The 20,977-nt window shown below is 36.4% G+C and overlaps 1 protein-coding gene across 1 annotated transcript; it reads right to left on the bottom strand.

Moving 5' to 3' along the window:
- Positions 1–387: 387 nt before the first annotated feature.
- On the bottom strand, positions 388–10,052 carry LOC5569508. Its single transcript, XM_001658543.2, has 2 exons — positions 9,329–10,052; positions 388–1,108 (listed from the first exon to the last, which is right to left on the bottom strand). The coding sequence occupies exons 1-2, from the start codon at positions 9,800–9,802 to the stop codon at positions 395–397; spliced, it is 1,188 nt and encodes a 395-aa protein (XP_001658593.2). The 5' UTR covers positions 9,803–10,052; the 3' UTR covers positions 388–394.
- Positions 10,053–20,977: the final 10,925 nt, after the last annotated feature.

The following is a 20,977-nucleotide window of genomic DNA, read 5'->3' as shown; positions in this document are numbered from 1 at the left end:
AATTAGGTGGATTTAACAGGTACCCCAGGACCTGAAGAGCGTGGATTGCAGCCAAGGATTGCCAAAGGCGGCGAGTTTATGACAATTTATGCAGAACTAAATGAATTTAAAATTAACCAAATGCATCAAATTTGACCATAACCACGAATACGTTGACTGCATGCGACAATTGTAACATTATGATATATAGTCTTCAGAAAACATCACTGATGTCCAGCGTTCTGGAATCAGTCGGAATATTGAATAAAAACATATAAATTATGTACTGAACAACAAACACACCAACTTGAAAAACAAAATCACGAGAAGACCTTGAGCTTACCAAGCCTAATTGCGTATAACCCTCCAATCACGAATGTGATATTATGCATGATGAAACGACTACAGTTAGGTGCTACATTATAGACATCTGATTTATTAAATCTACCAATACATCTCTAATAGCCGTAGAAGTCATGGAACATTCCGATGGTCTTCGCGATACGGCAGCAGCCTTTTCTGTGGCGTCTCTCAAAATTTCCGAAAGCACTGCCCGCACGATTTGCGATTGCTTCTGCATTGCAATGGAACTTCTGGAGGATGGGTCTTGAGGGGCTCCCTCCAGTAGCTTAGCCAGTTCTTCCAGATAAATACGCATTGTGGTACAGAGATCTTCTACGTCGATCGGAAATTCCGAGATTGTTTGCCTTGGATTAAGGATGATGGAATATTTGGAGTTGTTCCACGCGTGTCGCACCAAATGACCGGTGGTGAGGTAGAGACTAGTACTGATTTCCGGTTCGTCCGTGTCCGAGTAGAATATTGTCCGAATTACTTGCATGGTATTTTGAAGAGCACCGTCAATTTCAATCGGTGCACCATGGGAAATTTGATACAGGGAATGCCCGATGCGACCTTCAATGTCGATTGTTCGAGTGTGGATTTCTCCTGTGAAACCAGTATAAACCAAATATCGCATGAACAGAATGTTTAAACCATCCGGGACCAATAGGCCGTCTTCACCGGCGTTGAGAGTGCCTTCGAAGCTCTCACATTTGTCCGCTACTGTTTCCTGTCGAAAAGCTGTGACGCTTTGGTCTTCTTCGAAATACAGCTGCAGTTGCTTTTCCTACAATAAATACACATACGAGCGACAGAGCGATTGTGTTATAATTAGGTCGTAATTAATTACACTAGGCAACACTGAGTCACGCACTTTGACCATTTGCAGTGGATTAAATTTTGAGGAAAATAGGTTTTTTTCACACACAAATTTTTATATTTGCATGAAAATTTAACATTTTTGTTTCTGCTTCTCAGGTGAGTGTGCAATGAGCACTTCCACAGTTATTAACTGAGAGATTTCTTTGCCATAGTTGCCATTTTCACATTTGTATATCGTGTGGCAGGTTCGATGATACTCTATGCCCAGGAAAGTCAAGAAAATTTCCATTACGAAAAGATCCTGAACCGACCGGGAATCGAACCCAGACACCTTCAGCAGGACTTTGCTTTGTAGCCGCGGAAAATCTTGCAGAATATGTTCCAGAGATTCGACTGATGATTTCTGTTATCTGAGCAACTCATGTAGGAAATCCTCTAAAACTATCCCAAAAGTCCAATGTGGATGAACTCAGAGATATCCTTGTAGGAGTTCGTCAAGGGTTAATTTAGAACTCACAGAAGTTGCATTAGAGGTTACTGAACAAAACCTGGACACTTTCCTGGAAGTATAAATGGAAAAATGTGTGGAAGAATTAAATAAACTTTGTCGAAAAATTTTTGGAAGAATTCCTTAAGCAATCTTAGGAATAAATCCTGAGCGTATATTTCACGCTCTCTTTCCCATGGTTGCACAGACGATCCACCGATTTTCGGCGAACGCTAGTTTACAATTGAAAAACAATCATAACATTTAATAGTGATTTTGAATAATATAGCTTATTTGCAACAACTTTTGTTCAAGCGCTTTTTTGGACATTTTGACAGTTAAATCGTTATTCAATGCTGTGGTAAAGGAAGGGGTAAAGAAACTCCTGGTTAAATTCATAAAGAAATCTCGAACTATATTTCTTGGTAAAGATGCAATGAAATCCAAGGAGGCATCTCTGGAGAACTCACAAAAGTGGTCCTTAAAGGAAATCTGGGAGAAAGTCCTAGAGAAATCGAGAAGCACAGATGATATTCGTGAAAAATAACTGAGAGAATCTTTGGAGGAATTCCTGATGGAATCTCTCGAGAAATTTATGTAATTACCCTTAATAAATATTCAGGTTGATTTCTTGAAGTTATCTCAAATGAAATTTTTGAGCCAATTTCTGGAGAAATTGGTAAAACATCACTAAATTAACTCCTAAAGACTCAAATGAATTCCTCAAGCAAAATTGATAAAAGCGGTTTTCAGGTCGTGCTATCCGGACCACTTAGTGCTTCCAAAAGCTCTGCCGTTGTCCTTAAATATCCAAAATGTTGGTTTGGAAATGCACTACCAATTTTGTCAAAAAATTGTATTGACCTGCAAACCTTACTTTGCATTTTCTAGAGTGCAAATCTAGGGAACAAAACAACCATTCATCGTTTACTATAATTGATTGATTACTCTGTTCAATTTTATTCATGTTTTTTTTTATTCAGAACACTGTCTGGTAATTTAGATTTGTACTCTTTTAAATTCAAGAGGTGGCTTTGATTCCTTTTCACTTTAAGGTGTTATCAACGTTACGTTCGACGATAAATTAAATCAAGCAAAAGAAAAAATGTCAAATTTAAATCATTGAATCAACTGAAGTACCTACAGTCGAAGCTCGTTATAACGACAACTTTTATAACGACAAAAGCTCTCTATAGCGACATTTTTCGGACCCATGAAAAATATTTCAATGTTATATCTATTCTCTATAACGACTTTTCTCTATTGCGACGGTCCCTTGCGATGTCGTTATAACGCGCTTCGACTGTATTCTGACCTTTTTCCATAGAAACATGCGAATGTTTTAAATCGTTTGGGTGTCTTCTTCACAATTATGTCCTCCACATTTTTGATATATTTTTGTAGAAAATAGGGGAATGTCTCCTAGTATTGGACATCTAAATCACTAAATAAATAATTCAAAAATTATTAGTTTTATGCGATCTTGGTACCCATAACAAAGCAAGTTTCGCTGTATAATAAACAAGCATTCATGTAGGCAAATAATCACACTTTATCGTGTACCACATGGTGGTACAGTTGTAAGAAGTCCGATTCCGAATCCAACGGCCCTGTATCCGAATCTCGCATGAAACTTTTGTTTTATTTTCATCGACATGTTATCTCATCGTGCTGTTGATGACAGAAGGTCTGAAAAAGGCATGCCAAGTACGCATATAGCCTCCTAAGATTAGCGTGGCAGGTCAAAGTATAAAAATGAAACCAATTGACTGTAAAAAAGACCACTTCCCATTGGTCGTTTTGGCAAAGGCCTACTTTCACATCGTTGAGTTTGATTGCAACAGGGCACTTTGTTGCTGGTCCGGCCGTGTTGCCAGTTCATAGATTAAACTTTTTATCAAAAGTTTGGAAATTTTCCATTAAGTCTTTTTGTTTCAAATCAATTTATATTCGATGTTGAGTTAAAAGCATGTGCTCCTACAATGCTAAACTAAATAATAAAATCAAAAATTCTAAAGTACAGGAATTTTCCATGCATTTTCGAAATATATGAATTCGAAATTAATATTCTGTCATCGTGATGTTACAGATCATACAATAATGGTAGAATACTCATACAAAAAACGTTACGAGAGGGTGGGTGGGTGTTCAAAATGGCTTTTATCGGCGTTATGAAATTTGTGAATGAATCCTATAGTAAAAGTTGGTTTTTATGGCTACCTCGAAGAACCTTGGATCATATTTGCACTAATTTTGTATTCTATAACACGATACCTCCCTAACTCGATAATCCCTTCAATATCAAGTTAGAGGGATGCAGGTCGTTAGATCGATTGCCATTATGCCGAATATCGTTAGACCTAAAGCGTCGTTAGGTCGAAATATTATTAGGCCGAAAATGGCCGATAATCCTAACGAACCGTAAAGTCGAATAAGTAACTAGCCAGGATAGGTCAGGACATTTTGCATTACCTATAAGTCGTCGAAAGAATTTTCAGGTCAAATTGTCAGTTGTTAGATCATGATAATTTGCATTACCTAGAAGTCTATAATATCCGCTGTGATATATAACTATAAATAACAGCCTTTGATTAAAAAAAAGGAAAAAACACTGATGAATGTGTTAGCCATTTGAAAAAGTAGTATATGTTCAAATGTTATTTCGGCCTAACTACCCTTTCGGCCTAACGGCATTCGGCATAATGGCCTTGAGCCTAACGACCTGCACTCGTGTCAAACTTGTTCATCTTGTCTAAATGTACAAGTTTGCTGAAGGCATTATGACAAAATTTCATTCAAATCTATCTATAAATAACTGAGATCTAACCCTTCGAAGTTAGAAATGGTTAACTTCGAAGGGACGGATCTAAAGTATGGGGTCGAAATTATTCGAAAAATGTTACAGTCATCTCTCCCTTACTCGATATTGAAGGGACCTTCGAGTAAGGGAGGTATCGAGCTACAGAACACAAAACCAATTCATCTGCGATCCAAGGGACCATCGAGTTAGCCATGAAAACCAACTTTTACTATGGTTCTCTAACTCGATATCGAGATACGGAATATCGAGTAAGGGAGAGTTAACTGTATTTCTCGTTTTTTTTTCGGAATTACAGTGAATCCTCCATGAGACAATGTTCCATGACTCAATATCGACTCATGGAACCTTTACTAAAAACAAAATTTTATTGTTACTACATCTCGATATCGAAGGAACCATCGGGACAAAGAACTTTTTTTTAATAGTAGGGTAAGTGTACCAGTTATGGACATAGTGGTTCCCTATTTCGCCATACGTGATAACTGGAATGTCTTCAAATTTTGAAAGTTATTGTGTATTGTAGTAGTTAGATTTAAGATATAACTTGATGTTAAAGCATTCAAAAAGATTTAAAATGTAAAAGTTATCAAAATTTCTCATATGGCCAAATATGGGGCCCAGATAGCCGTAGCGGTAAACGCGCAGCTATTCAGCAAGACCATGCTGAGGGTCGTGGGTTCGAATCCCGCTGGTCGAGGATCTTTTCGTAAAGGAAATTTTCTCGATTCCCAGGGCATAGAGTATCTTCGTACCTGCCACACGATATACACATGCAAAAATGGTCAATCGGCAAAGAAAGCTCTCAGTTAATAACTGTGGAAGTGCTCATAAGAACACTAATCTGAGAAGCAGGCTCTGTCCCAGTGGGGACGTAACGCCAGAAAGAAGAAGAAGAAGATGGCCAAATAGGGAACCACTATGGCCATAACTGGTACACTTTCCCTAGATTTAAAAAACACTCCGTTACCAAGAAAATAATAAACAATCAGACGTCATTGCGCGTTCCAAATTTGTTTTGAACCCCAAAAATTTGGTCTAGTAACCTTTGATATTGGTCATATCGACACACAGAGAGAAAATTGGGAACGAAAAATGAACAGGCACACATCGAGATACGGAGATATCGAGATAAGGAGGATATCGAGATGTGGAAAGAGAAATTGTATGCAGAATGAAGGGACCTAGGAAATCATCGACATAGAGATAGACATAGAGAGATATCGAGATATAGACCATCGCGATGTGGAGAGTCGATGGTCCCTTCTAAAAGCATTCCATTACACAATATTTCGATAAGTCGATAGGGCTCTCAGATCGACTCATGAAGGTTGATTGTATAGAAACAATCGTTACGTGTCGAAAACTTTGGATTTCGCACGGGGTTGCAATAATGAACAGTTATACCACGCAACAATTTAATTTTAAAGAGTGCTCCGCTAGCCAAACAACCTGAAACCCCTGATCTAAAGTAATTTCTGATTAAATTTATGGACAAAATAAAAAAAACATACATACATACAGTAATAGGGGAAGAATGCCAATATTCGACCAGGCACTGATCTTCGGCCCATTCATACGATTTTGGCCTACTTTGTATGGAAATCCGACAATTGGCATAGATTACTTGTGATGTCACGAGGATTTCCCAGAATTCCCAGCAATATGTTTAGAAGTAATGTCTACTCAAATTCCTTGAAGAATAAGTTTTTATCTCCAATCCCTGTTTGATTTTTGACCTTTTCTTGGTTTATGTCTGATCCCTTTTTTCAGACAAGACGTTTCTAGAGTTCCTATTTTCAAGACATTCACTGCCGTGAATCGCAAATCAGTCCCATCAGCATTTTCGTCAAAATTGAGCTGGATTCAGTTTTCAACATACCCTCTTATGCTCTTCCAGCTGCACTATAGAGATAATAAGATTTGTTCGAAAAAAAAGAAAACAGCAAGTTAAATTATCCCATAACGAAAAGTAATCGCATATCAGTCTCACTACAGATTTCCGCACCGTGCAACATAAAAATGAACCGGAAAGATATCGTAGTGAAAAGCAAATTGTGAAAGTTTCATTAAAATTTGAACCTGTTCCAATCCTCTGGAATTTTTTGAACATTCGTATGGAAAATGGGTTTGGTTCTTCTTTCCCAACAGTTGTAATGGATTTGACGCGCCCTTTTTATAACAAACCATCCCGTGGATAACTTGACAGGTATTGCAAATTTCATTATACTTTCCGTTGGATCATATTATTGGACGGAGATTCTCTATTTCCCGCGGGTAATTATCTCTGCTTACGGGTCCGCCACACCCCATTTTGGCCCTTCATACAATGGTATGTTGAATTCAGATTGATAATGAAAATTGACTGTTAAGTGGAACCGCATGCAGAGCAAGACTCAAGCTAGGATGGTGGCTACCTACATACATACATTCCTATGGAAAATGAGTTTGGAAACTGCACAACCCATTTTCTCAATGCCTACTTTTTACAGATGGGACTGACTTGCGATTCACGGCAGTTCAGTTGCTATCAATCTTGATTTCTCGAGATTTAAAACTATTTTCAAAAAATATTCAGTGATGTACCCCGGGGCAAGAGGGACCTGAAAGCAGTTCAGACAAATAAATCTATATAATTCTAAAATATGATGACTCAGTAACCTTACGGCAATATATTTGCTGATGTTCTCACAAATTGTAACTGATGGTCACGAAAACTTTAAAAGAATGTTTGAAAAATGGACTATGAGACGTGCTTATCCCGCTCTATGGGATAAGTTTGACCCATCCGATTGATCGTTGCTATTAAATAATAATTAAATAATATTCAAATAATAATAATTAAATCTAAAGAATAATTTATCATTAATCAATTGTAGTAATTCATTTTGAACACATATTTGATGTAATCAAAGGTATCAATCATAAACTTCCATACTCGCATAACAATCCCATATTCTATAGGGTTTCCTATATTAATGTGACTGTTATGCGAGTATGGGCAGTAAAATACGAAACGCTTTTATGGTGGTAAGCTCCATCGCAGATCGCGTATTAACTTCGATGGAGCTTACCACCATTAGAAGAAAATGTATATTGGATACAATATTACTTCACATTAAAGACGAGCTGAAAATTCTTTATGCAAAGCAGGCTTGGGAACTGTGACCACTATTTACCACAGTTCATCGATTCTGCCAGTGAACCAAAACACAAAGCAACAGCAGCATCAATACCATCAGGCGTTGCGCTGCCAACGGTTCACACACTGCTTAAATGTTTTTGTCTCTCCACTATGATCGTTTACGTGCAGCCATCTCGAGGTGAATGATTGAAAAAACGTTAAATAATTCAATCGCTAATATTTCGCTTGTGTTTTCAACTAGTTGAAATCTATTAGCGCTAATAGCAAGAGTACAATCATACCGTTGCGATACATATGCATATATAAAAGTTATATAACAAGTTACAAGTTCAATTTCATGCTAGCTTTATCGAGCAAAAATGCAAAACCCCGAAAACCGGAAAAATCTTGTCACCTCGAGTCATTTCGCATTCGGGTTTGAAAAAACGTTGGGAAGAAGAAGATTACAGTTTTAAAGAGCCGTGACATTTTTTTGTTTTGAACGGTCATGGTTTGCTTTGGATTTTGATGGTCGTTTAGAAAAATGTGAATGTCGAGGTGGTAAATGTTTGCTACAGTACATTTCCCATCCCTGGTATTAAGACAAGTTTGAAATGATCAAAATTTCTCTTTTGAAAATTATTGATAAATTGTTTATGTGGAATTACACTGCCCATAAAGGCATAACTGTCCCATATGGAATTAGAAGGCATTGAGAAAACAGCGCTCAAAATTTGAAATTTGCATTTTCATACACATTTTTATAATTTTCTAGTTAATTTTTGAATGCAATGTTCATCTGGCTCCACCCCGCAGAATACTCATTTTGCTAATATTGATCAGTAAAAAATATAAAGTTGTACCTACATAATTCCAGGTTTGCAGTTGCTATTGGGGGTCAAAATTCATATAGAGACTGTTATGCCTTTATTTTTCAATATGGGACTGCACCAACTTCATATTTTTCCACAACATTTTCAAACAAAGTGAAAAAAATTTCATATGCCTAGTGAAGTGCATATTAAAACATGAATGTTGAAATGAAAAAAGGTGTTGGTTCTAAAATCAATATGGGACAGTTATGCTTTTATGGGCAGTACATTTGATAGAAATCAGCTTTTTTGATGGAATTCCTTCACGCAACTTCAAGAAATGAAGAAAATTAAAAGTAAAACATTATTGAACAGGTTTTTTTTTTAATTCGCCCAAAGTTTCAGCTACATGTTTGTTAAATTTTAATTTTAAAATTGGATTTTGAAAACACCAAAATATGCTTAATGGTATGAAATATAGGAAATATTTCAATACTAGTCTGCACAGTAAGGATTGAAATTTGTGTTAAAAAATATTTGATTCTCATGATTGTTTCGGCAGGTCCCACTTACACCGGATATAAAGAAATTCGCTTAAACAAAAAACAAAAACACTTAAATTTTCATATGAAATTAGATCAAAATGTGTATTCAACGTAAGCAGTTTTCAATAATGCTCGAAATTTATGCTTCCTGATGATAAACCGATTTTTGACACAATTATATTTACTTCTCTTGATCTTCTTATAAAAATACGGAAATTTGTAAATGAAAAAGATTTTTTTTTTTCAAGAACTGAACAACTGTTACAAAAATTCTGAAAACACATTTAAAATCAGCGAGTTAGAATTGCAAAGGGTCAAAGTGCGCAAAAAGTCACATTTTTTTTCGACTAGTGTTAATTAAACAACAGCGCCTTATCAGCCCCTATCTCTAAACCATACCTGTTTCAAATCTCCCGCCAGAACCGTTTCACACTTTCTCTCCTGAAATGGGTTAAATTGTTTATCGGTCAAGGCCAGCAGTTCAGAACGAGCCGTCCTATCCTCACCCATAGAGAAATGAGAGCTGCAGAAAACGGCCACCACTTCGTCTGCGATGGTTTCCACCTGAACGGCCAACCCGCCAACGATTTCGTCGTTGTCCGCACTTATCAGTAGCATCTCGTTGAAGCAGAGCTTGTCGATGACCTCCGTAGAAAACCCCTGAGACAGAAGGTCCTCCAGTCTGGTGTACGACGGAATTTTCGGAATTTCTCCCAACGATTCACTAAATGCCACCGAAATGCACTCTTCCGCCTTTGGGGTTTTCATGAAGAACTCCTCCGGCACCGGGAACAAACATTGTTCGATTTCCAAAACATTGTGCGCCGCGGCCGAAGAATTCGCTGAACAGCTGCTCGGACTTGATTTGGACATTTTGATTTTGGATTCGAATTGTATCGTTTCTCAGAGCGGAAATTTTCCACGTCCAAACTACTTGGATGCGCAGTTGCGAGTGTTGTGTGAAACGATGGTGCAGTTACAAACATCGACCGACCTTCCCGCAGTCCCTACCCTGGGTGGATGGGGGAGATTGAGACGCGCGCAGAAACGGTGGAAGAAGGTGCCTACGTGCCTATTTTTAGAGTTCTAGCGTTTCCTTAGTTGAGCACAGAAAATGATTTTCGGAGATTAGAATCTATAGGATGTGATAAAGGAACTAGTCTAGTCGTAAGGATGCCAATTAGATGCATGATGCACTGTAATTGCAGCTAATCTTCTGTAGAGGCACTAATTCCATGGAGATAACTCAACATTAGGATGTCCCAGAAAAAAGCAATGTTCGAAAAGTCAGTGCGCATCGTACCTTCGTGCTGTGCGTACAATACTTGCGTCATACTTGCAGAAATGGAAGATTTCTCCTAATGCTTCCAAAACTCATCTACAGTCGACTCTCCACATCTCGATGTTCTACATCTCGATTTCTCTCCCTATTTCCATGATTTCATAAGTCCCTTCAGTCTGCATACATTTTCACTCTCCATATCTCGATATCCTCCTTATCTCGATATCTACATATCTCGATGTGATTCTGTTGATTTTTCGTTCTCAATTTTTCCTCCGTATGTCGATATGACCCAATGTGATGTATAGGACATCACATTGGATATGACCAATATCGAAGGTTACTAGACCAAAGTTTTGGGATTCCAAACAAATTAGGAGCGCAAACTGACGTTTGTTTGTGTATTACTTTCTTGGCAACGGAGTGTGTTTTAATCTTTAAAAAATTGTTCTTTGTCTCGATCTCTCCCTATCTCGATGGTCCCTTCGATATCGAGATGTGGAGAGGCGACTGTAATAATATTCACACCAAAATCTCTTTATTTGAAACCTTCAAGTAGGCATGTTGTCACGTTGAGAGGGGTTTCAATGAATTGGTCAGATGAAGTTAAGTATCTAGGGCAAGATACTAGATGAGTTAAGTATCTAGGGCTCATACTAGGTAAGAATTTAACTTTCAAAAATCAAATTGAAGGCGTTCAAGCCAAATGTAACAAATATGTAAAATGTCTTTATCCCCTTATTAATAGAAAATTAAAAATTGTGTTAAGAACAAGCTCTTGATATTCAAACAAATTTCCAGCCATGTTGCATGCTGTACCAATATGGATTAGCTGTTGTAATACAGCTAATGCTCGATAACTGGGTGCTATTTAACTGGGCTGCTTTTTAACTGGGTGCTCGCTAACTGGGCTGTAGCCCAGTTAAAAAACAGTTAAACGTCAAAAACTTTCACCATCCCGTAACTGACGAGGGGCGTGCAAATGCAAAATAAGGTTTCGGCATTATTTTTTTGATACAGTTTTTGTCGTAATTCTTTTCGGTGTTTTAGGAAGCGAGTCACCGGGGAAGATCCTACGCCATATTTTCTGGCGAGCGACTCGTGCGATCCACCTCCTCTTTCGAAATCGTCGATAATTTTAACTTTTTCCACCAACGTAAGGGTTTTTTGTTTCCGTTTGCGGTTGGTGCCCGGTGGGATGTCCATTGCAGGAACGAAAACTGTTTAATTCACCTCAAAATTTACAAGACGGTACGATTAAAACGCGAATTCAATGACGGAATGACACGAACACGACGCGATTCCAAAACCGAATGACGCCAACCAAAACTTTGCATCTAAGTCCCCCTCGATTTTTATTTGAATGTGTGTGTGCGTTGGAATGGCAGTCCAGTTATCGAGCACTGCTCGCTAACTGGAAGGTTCTCTCAGCCCAGTTATCGAGCATAAGCTGTACCAGGAAGAAAGCTCCGCAGAGTATTCAAAATAAATTGTCTTTTTAAAATGAAAATGATTCTGAAGCTTCCTCCCTGGTGTAGTACCAATGAGTTACATAGAATATCAAATGTTGAAACATTGGAACAAATGTCAAATAAAATTATTAATAATTTCAGGCAAAAATCGTTACAATCTTCTAATGCCACGATTAATGCGTTATATATTTAGGTTAAGTTAGGTTATGTAAATTGAAAGCGTTTTTTTTCTCTTATAAACAGGTGAAATCAACTCACCTGTAAAAAATCTGATTTGCTACGGCAAATGATATGTAACATTTTGTTAACAAAGTGTTAATAAAATCTTAAACTTGTTTTACCAAATTAGGATGCTAGTGTTGACTAACACAGAACATCTAGATATAAGAAATGAATGTAATGTGTGGAACGATACTTATAAAGAACTTAAAAAAAGCGAAACCACATACAGTGCGCTACTGATGGATTTCTCCAAAGTATTGGAACAAAAAAATCAAACGTATATATTAGGGAAAATATTTAACAAAAAATACTGGAAAATCGATTTTTTATATGTTAATGTTTTAATTTTAATGTATACAAGAAAATTATACATAAATAATAACTACTATCTAACACATACTTAAAAATGACTTTTCAAACTTTGATTTGTTTATTTATGGTACACCCTGCTCCACATTCCAACCTTCGAACCTCTGATAATTTCAAATCAACATTGCGAAGAACGCGCGCCGTTAAAAGACGTGCCACTTCCTCCCCGCAAGGTGTGGTCATTCTTATCTGAGTTTGCTTTCTGGCTCATTTGGATCTAGCCCGGCATGCATCGACCGACAGATGCGCCGTATGTGTGTATTTATTGCATAAAGAAAATGTTCCCAAAACAAAGTCTGCACACTCTCGGACGCAGTGATCGATTCAGGCCCGTATACATTACTATGAAAAAGAATCAAATTTCGTCCCACCGATTAGGCAGTTGGATTTGGCTGTTTCTCCAGTGCTAGCTTTATTTACGAGACGATTACTGAAGCGCAGTATGCTCTAGGAAAAATACTGATAAATAAAACTTATAATGCGTTTCGAAAATCAGACAAAAGCATGTTAGAATGGCAATACACACAATGATCATACTTCTCAAGCTTCTTCTGAGATGGTATTTTGAATGTGTTGTAACAGAAAGTACCGTAATTTAGGGCTTTGCTTTATCAACTAGTATTGCTCTTCTAGACATAGATAAAGCTGGAATACACTAGAACTAGGATAAAAATGAGCTAGAGAAAAGAGGATAAGCTAGAACATTGAAAAAGGTAAGAAAAATGCTGTGTGCTATTGAAAATTTATGTTCCTGCTTAATCAAGTGCTCTGTTGAAGTAAATCAATGCCAAAAAAACTACGTGTTATCGATTTGAAGTTTGTAAAAAGGATTTTCGCATGTTTATTGCTCAATTCTATTTAGATAAACAAATATTGTGTGCAATCAAGAATTTCTTCATCTACTCGAACGTGTTTACTTGACTTATACAATCAGCTGGTATAGAAGATTAAGTTTGAACTGCACTAGATTTTTATTTATAACCAACGACCACTTTCTCCCTATAAATAGTTGAAATGGAACCGAACTAGAGTATACCAAAGTTAGGTACCTATTTTGTATGCAAATCAGTACTTAATATTATTAAGAACAGCACTGTATATGCGTATGCAGAAGTTGTAAGAAATATTATTTTCGAAGTCTATTTTAATAAAATAATGGTAGCGAGCCATTTGGCCTAAGTTCGATTTGTCATAAGATTGACAACTTTCTTCACAAGTGTCGGATTGTTTCACGGTCTTCGGCAATATTCTTCATGGTAAAATTACCTATCGAGGTCTGCGTTTGGAATTTTTATAGAGGTCAATGGGCGACCTCTGGCGGTTTTCCCAGGCAAAAGTAAGTTTTTCCATAGTAAATCCCATACAAACTTTGAACGGCTGGCGCTAAAATATAGTTTCACCAATCAAGCTGAAATTTTGCACAGTTGTTATGGGACCCAAAAGAAATCCAAAAAGTGAACTGGAGCGAGAATCTAAATTTTGTCCCACGCTAGTGAGCATGTTGCACGAAAGTGTAAAACGTCAGCCGCGAAGAAAATCGATGCGCGCCTCTGGTTCTGAGATTTGTAATATGTATCGCGAATTTGAAATTATCGTTAAATGCGTGGTCGATGAAAATTTCGTCAGTTTTCTTTCTGTTTGTCTGTAGTATAATACTGGAAGTTCCTACAGAAATTATTATGAAAAATCGCGGAAGGATATGTTTAAGATTTTCTCTGTGAATTTCTCCAGGATTACCTGGAAGTTCTCCGGCAATGAATCCAATACCCAAGTAACCACGAAGCTGTATATGCATACTTTATGTTTGCTCTATAGTGTGCTATCAGATTTCGCACCCCAAAATTACTGTAGAAAAATGTTCTATTTCCCGCATTTAGAGCCTATGATGACACTACAGATTCAGAAAATTCGTGCACCATAAATAGGCTACTTGATGAGACACACAAATTGTTAGCTACTGTAGTGAGAGAGCCACGTGATTTTCTCGAAATTCAAGCCTACTACTATTACCATTCCCAGCAGTTGGATTTTTTATTCATACATGAACAAATTTGAATTCGGTGATAGTTCAGTTTTGGGAGGGAGGCACACACTACGTTTTTTTCAAACTGCAAGATAACTCCAACTTGCCAACGAAATCACAGCAGACTTGAAAATCGCTAGTTGTCTTTTGTTGTTTTGTTTTTTTCATTTTTATTATAAAAAGTAGAAGGTGCGTATTTCAAAACTTTATATGCAATAAGAGTCGAAGGTCACGAGAGCGACACTACTTTTTAATGTGCACAAATCGATTCTCATTCGATTTTTGTACTTTAGATGAAATGCGTAAATTTTACGCGCTTTTATCATGTTTGTGCATTATTCTCAAGAACCCGGCTCACAGTGACATTTCGTGACAGCAGAATCTTGGCTCACTATGACGTACATATATTAATTATCTGTTTCTCCGTCCCAGGTTCAGTCTATAGGTTTAAATTTGTAGGGTTACCTAGGGATTTTTATAATAGAATGTACGAAGAAAATGCAAGAAACCTTATCAAAATCATTGAAAAATTAATGTACCAATTATTTACTTAACAGAATATATCAACTGTTTCAGTTTGGAGGTTATTGTGGTCGTTTCGGGATCGATTACGGTAGGGACCCTAAAAGGAGTTTACCAGAATATCAAACAGTATATATACACTAATTTCTGTCGATGGCCCAAAATTCTATTTGTTTTTACCCAGAAGTGAATGAACGTCATATCATGAATTTTAAAGTCATACTGACCATTTTTGGACACCAATGTAACATTTCTTGCATTTGTTTTGATAAGTCTCCAACCTGGAACAGGTGATACATTCTGTCAAGTAAATTAATGATTTATCCCATCATTTCCAAATTGAAATATCTTAGGTACCTCAACAGATTTGGACTTATCCCGAAACCATAATCGAATTCAAAACTATTGGCATCGAAAATAAAACTCATTTGTGATTTTTCCTGAAAATTTCATCAAAACCTATCAAGAGATGACGAAGTTACAGAATTTTGAAACTTAATTGTCGGCACTCAGCACTGTAAAGGCTGAATACCTTCAAGGATTCTTCGTTAGCACCTAGGTTGGTAGCAGTCTTCAGATATTGTACCGTAATCCGGGGTAACATTGATCATTTTTTTGAGTTCTTAAATTTTTCGTTTCGCTATACAAATGTTACGAGTTTCATATTTTTAAAACAAGTACTTGCACCCACAACTCCTAACTATATATTTTATTTTGTTTTTCGAAAGATTTAAACATGTTTAAATAAATGTTTTAAGTGATTTTTTGATTCAGATGATATGAGGTAACATTGATCACCCAAGTAAACAACGTTCGGTAATATTGGAAATGTCGTTGCTGACTAAAATTAGGGCCCCTGAAGCCGAATATGAAGACCAATCTCCTACAAACATTTACGCCCAAAAGTATGCAATTTCCTAAGAAAATTATGCATTCTTAATAGTAATTAGTTACTGTTGTCTAATTGAATAAACTTATAAAAGATTTGACAACGGAATCATTTTCGGCAATGTCATATTTAGTAACAACCGCATTTTTCTTGATCACATCGTCTGCAGAACTCATGGAAGACATGAATTTTCGGTAGTGTCAGTGTAAATTATAGAAATCATTGTTTCAAAAAGTTGAGCGGTTTTGCAGAGATTCATCTAATATTTCATCTATCAATATAACTAAGAATTCCTTTAAAAATACAGAGATTTCATCAGAAATTTTCCCAAAAAAATTTCATAAAAGTCATGCATATATGCTTCTAGTAATTTATGTACGGAAGGTTTTACTCAGTGACGAAAATATATTGGTTACCCTACTCAATAACCCTCGCCTACATTGATACACGGTAAAAATAAGCACCATGCTATCAATAGTTCTGCACTTGGTTTCGCACTACTGTTGAATCTTGACAAAATCAAGGTAACAGCACTTGAATTAAACGTTGCATGTTTTGATTTGAAATAAAAAAAAGTTAAAATAAACATTTCCGCCTGACCCAGATTTGAACCACTAATCTTCGGAGTGCAAGTCTAGTGTATTACCTCGACACCAACTCGCATCTGTTGAAAGGGGTAAAGTTGATCTCAATCAGTTTCTACAACGAGCTGTCAATGATTGCTTTCATACAAAAGACATGATGTTCAAAATCAACGACTTTTCACTTCAGAGTCTAGTTCTAGAGACAGTAGAGCAAATCCAAAGTTAGAACCCTTCAAATCATGGTGATTGGTGTTTTGAATTCAGTCAAGTGATCAATCTATTCAATCGAACGTGCTGATTTTTTACCGTGTACTTGCTGGGTAGAATCTTCGTTGATTTTTATTTGTTTTATCCTCACCTTGACAACACACCAAAGATTGGCAAAGCGCTTGCGCAAGATTGTCAGTTTCCTTTTAACCTGAGAGAGAGGAGACAGCTGGCTTAGATTGCGAGCTCCGAAAAGTCAAGGGAACCTGTCATCAACTGTCACTGAAAAACCGCACATTCGAAGGGCAGAGCGTGAAGAACCGTCAAAATTTAGTCAAACTTAAACTGGATGTGATTGAATATTCAGGTTGTTTTTCTGTGCTTTCGCATATAAAATCGTTGATTGTTTAAATATTGTCGATTGGACCCAAATTGCTATTGAATTTGTTTAATTTTATTATCTTTTTGATAACAAATAGGATATGAAAATGGTTTTGGCCCAGTTTGTGCTCTCCGAACCATTGTGCGCAACCCAAACATGAGAAGAAGAAATCAAAGAAGCCAAGAAAACAAGCCAGTTGTCAGTGAGCTGTCTCCTCTCTCTCAGCTTTTAACCTGCTGCTACTCAACCACTTATTGATAATCGGAAACAAAAAAATATAATCCATTCCGTGCATCGGATCCTTCATTACCCGTATAGCAGCATATTTTTTAATTAATTTGAACCTCATTGATAATCAATTTTCTAAAACTGACACTCTTCTGCTTCTGATAATCAAAAACACCAACGACATACGGGCATCGTTGTTTGTTTTGCCCATCTACTTTTGTGCCATCTTCATTGGTACAATCATATTGGTGGTGGTGCGGTTACTTTGATGGTGGCATAAATTCAGTGAATTGAGTATAGTGAGCATGATTTTTTTCGTCCCTAGTTTTGCTACAGGATTTTTTATTCAAGATCAGATGATTCTTCAAGAAATCCACCACAGATTTCTCACAGAATTCTACTTTATTTATTTGATGATTGGAAAAATCCTACAGTAATCCTTAAATGGAAACCTCTGAAAAAATATTCATCAGAGGTTTCTATTTAAGGATTGCTGTAGGATTTTTCCAATTATATTTTCATGAATTATACAAATATATCAAGGAAGTTAACTGAGCGCTTTTTTAAGAGTTAATCAAATAAACTTCTCCGGAAATCTAAAAGGGTCTCAGTATGATATTTTTGGAGAAATTATCCTCAGATTAAAGTAGTTTTCCGAAAAATTTTCTAAAAAAATCTCAAAAAACATGTAACAAGAAATCCTTTATGTATTACGCCAAACGTTTCTGTGGAAGTTCTTCCACAAATTCTCTATGTAATCCTTTTAAGTATGACTTAAAGACTAAGAATTTCCCTCCAATTTTCATCGCAATCCCTCCAGGGACTTCAACGGGGATATCTGTGTACATTGATATTAGATTTTTTTAGATTCTGCTTTAATTTTATGCGGAAATAAATTCTCAAGATAGTCCCCCAATAATTTTTACTACAGAAAATTATTTACTGATTCTTTCAGGATTTTTTACAGGTGCTCAATAAAATTTCTGTAGGGATTCCTATAATGAGTTGTTTAAGTATTTTCCCAGAGATTTTTGAGGAATGCTATAAATTATTACTTCATAGACTCTTCAACGAAAAATCCTTCAAGTTTTTTTCAATGGATTTTTTTTTTCAACAAATACTCCTGGAATTCCCAGAGTATACTTCTGAGAATAATTGCGCAGTTTCACGAAATTTCTCAAGCATTTCTTCAAGAGTTCTTCCACGAATTCTTGTAGAATTTCCTACCAGGAATCCTTTAGAATAGTTTCCAAGATTCTCGTAGCATTTTTTTTTTTCAGGGATCTCTTCAGCTACCAAATACATCTAAAAATATCAGCTATACTATCTATTAATAAAACATGACTTTTAAAAAATAAGTTTCTTCAATTATTCTTACAAGAATTCATTTCTTAAAGAATCTGGTCTGCGTTTCTTTCTGAGAGTATTCCAAAATTGTATTCAAGAATCACTGCAGAAATTTTCCAAGTTAGGCTTTTTTCATATTTTTTTTCTGGGTGATATAATTTTAGGGTGATTAAAGTATTTTGGACTAGACTAGTAGACTGTTACGAGTATTTAATTTGGACATGTACGGCAAAATCAAATGGAGATGGCCAAATTATATACGCGTGACGCTCTGTCCAAAATACATAAAACACCCTATATTCTTCAAGTAATCACCCAGAGATTGTTCTATACCTATCCAGCGTTGCAATAATTTCCAACTCACATAGCTTAGCTATTTTATGCTTGCGACTTTTGACCGCATGAGCGTGGACAAGTGATTTTGCATCAAAATCTCATGCGTGAGTTTTGCGAAACATATCTCAAATGAGTTTGCTCTCGCGGGAAAACTCAATGATTGAGATAGGAGTGTGAGGCTACCAACACTGCACGAGGAGTTTTTCTAGTGTTGAACTAAAAAACTGCTTTTGAAATTCTGATGATGACGATGATTACGATGACGGAGCGTTGAACGTTAATCAGTTTATTATTTTATATTCAACTAGTGGTCCCGGCAAACTTCGTCTTGCCATCATTCCGTGCACTCTCGTTTTTTCAGATTTCCAAGTGAATGCCCTAAGCTTTCTATGCACACAAACACACCGGAGCACTTGACAAATTGTTTAGTGAAAGAATTTTCAAAATCTGATACGCCGTTATATAAATCTTCGGTAGCGTCGTCTATAATGATAGAAATCAATGTTTCGAAAAGTTGACAAATATACGCATGAACTGAACGAAATTTTCGAAAAAGCATAATTTTTATTAGCTTACCATTTACGCTTTGAAAATGTTCCATCTATAAATGTCGACTCGAACTTTTTACGAGATGAGTTCAGTTTTTCAGATGAGTTACCCCACTAATCAATGTAACTCCGGATTACGGTAAACGAAATATTAAGTGAAATCAAAAATTTCTATATTTTTTATCACACATGTTAAAATTGGAAAAACTACAAGTCATCGATTTTAATTTTGTATTCTTGTTGAATTTTTGGCAAAAATGTCTTTTCCTGAAAACTTAAAAACGAACCTCATTGAATAATATTGCCGGTTCCATTGGTAAAATAATGTTGAAAATTGCTTAGAAACCGACAGAGATATACTTGGCCAAAGTGGGACGCCCGAGACTTTTTGTCCGAGGGTTTGGCTTACAGGTGTGAAGGCAATTTCATTGGAGTATCTATGTAACTTAAATACATTTTTCAAATTATAATTTTGGGTTTCAGTTTCGGATAGCATGATGCTAAAAATAGCTGCTACTACTTGCAACTCTACAAACTGTGCGAACATCAATTTGATGTATGAAATGAGAAAAGCACTCATAAATCGTTGAAATGAAGAGGCAGCGCTAGAGTGTCTTCGGCAAAAATGCGTATTGATAACGCAACTTAAGCTTTGTATAACATTCGGATAATGTAAAATTTACTAAAATTTACAAATTCAAAACCTATTGTAAACATATATTTACAAGGAGGTAACCATCATTTTTATCAAGCAAGCAACACAATCAAAATATCTAACATTTGAATGTAACGCATGTAAATCCTAAAAATAATTTTAACCCAATTGTTGAAGAATAATCGATAAAGTTTCAATATAATGTCTATAAAAGTCCATAAATAGGTATACCAAAGATGTCTCTAGTTAGACATAACACCATCTAATCTAAATCTTAAATAGTAATAATAATAACCGATAATATTAGGTATATTTCGTCACAAAATCAAGCAAAATGGAATGTTTTGCTTAGATTATGGTATGACGAATAAAATGACACACTCTTGCTAATCAGTACGGCACTTAGTGCCTATTAGCAGCAAGCGGCAGGTCTGTTAGTTGATCAGCTATGCAACCGATGTATAAACAACAGACACGGGCACTCGATTTTTCATTTTAAATGAATACAAGCGCAATGCTACATTTTCATTTTACATTTTACGTCCCAACTGGGACAGAGCCTGCTACCCAGCTTAGTGTTCTCATGAGCACTCCCACAGTTAGTACTGACAGCTTTCGTTGCCAATTGATCATTTTGAACATAAGTATGTTACAGTGTGAAAGGTACAATGATACTTTATAGCCTGGAAGTTGAAAAAAATGCAACCCGAAAAGATCCTCGACCAGTGGGATTCGAATCAACGACCTTCAGCTGAGTAGCTGCAAGTTTATCGCTACGGCTATTAGTTTTTTTTTTTCAAATCGCTTCAAAGGTGTAGAACAACTGGCGTTAAAAGTTTTGATGGTTTCTCTTTCTTGATAATAATGGCAAAGGAAACACCGTGATAGCAATTTGTGTTTCGCGAAGGCGCAATCGCACCTAACAGGCAACTATCCACACCAGGGATCCCCACGTGCACATGCCCACGTGTTTATCGCGCTG

Source organism: Aedes aegypti, chromosome 2 (assembly GCF_002204515.2).
Source record: "Aedes aegypti strain LVP_AGWG chromosome 2, AaegL5.0 Primary Assembly, whole genome shotgun sequence".
Lineage (NCBI taxonomy): Eukaryota > Metazoa > Arthropoda > Insecta > Diptera > Culicidae > Aedes > Aedes aegypti.
The sequence above is the reverse complement of the archived record's forward strand: the minus strand, read 5'-3'. Positions and strand labels throughout refer to the sequence as shown.

Excerpts from the sequence above, each read along its gene's own strand:
- LOC5569508 (XM_001658543.2), bottom strand. The coding sequence starts at position 9,802 with ATGTCCAAATCAAGTCCGAGCAGCTGTTCAGCGAATTCTTCGGCCGCG. Across the intron at positions 1,109-9,328 it reads TGGCGGGAGATTTGAAACAG|GAAAAGCAACTGCAGCTGTA; the intron begins GTATGGTTTAGA and ends TATTTATTGTAG.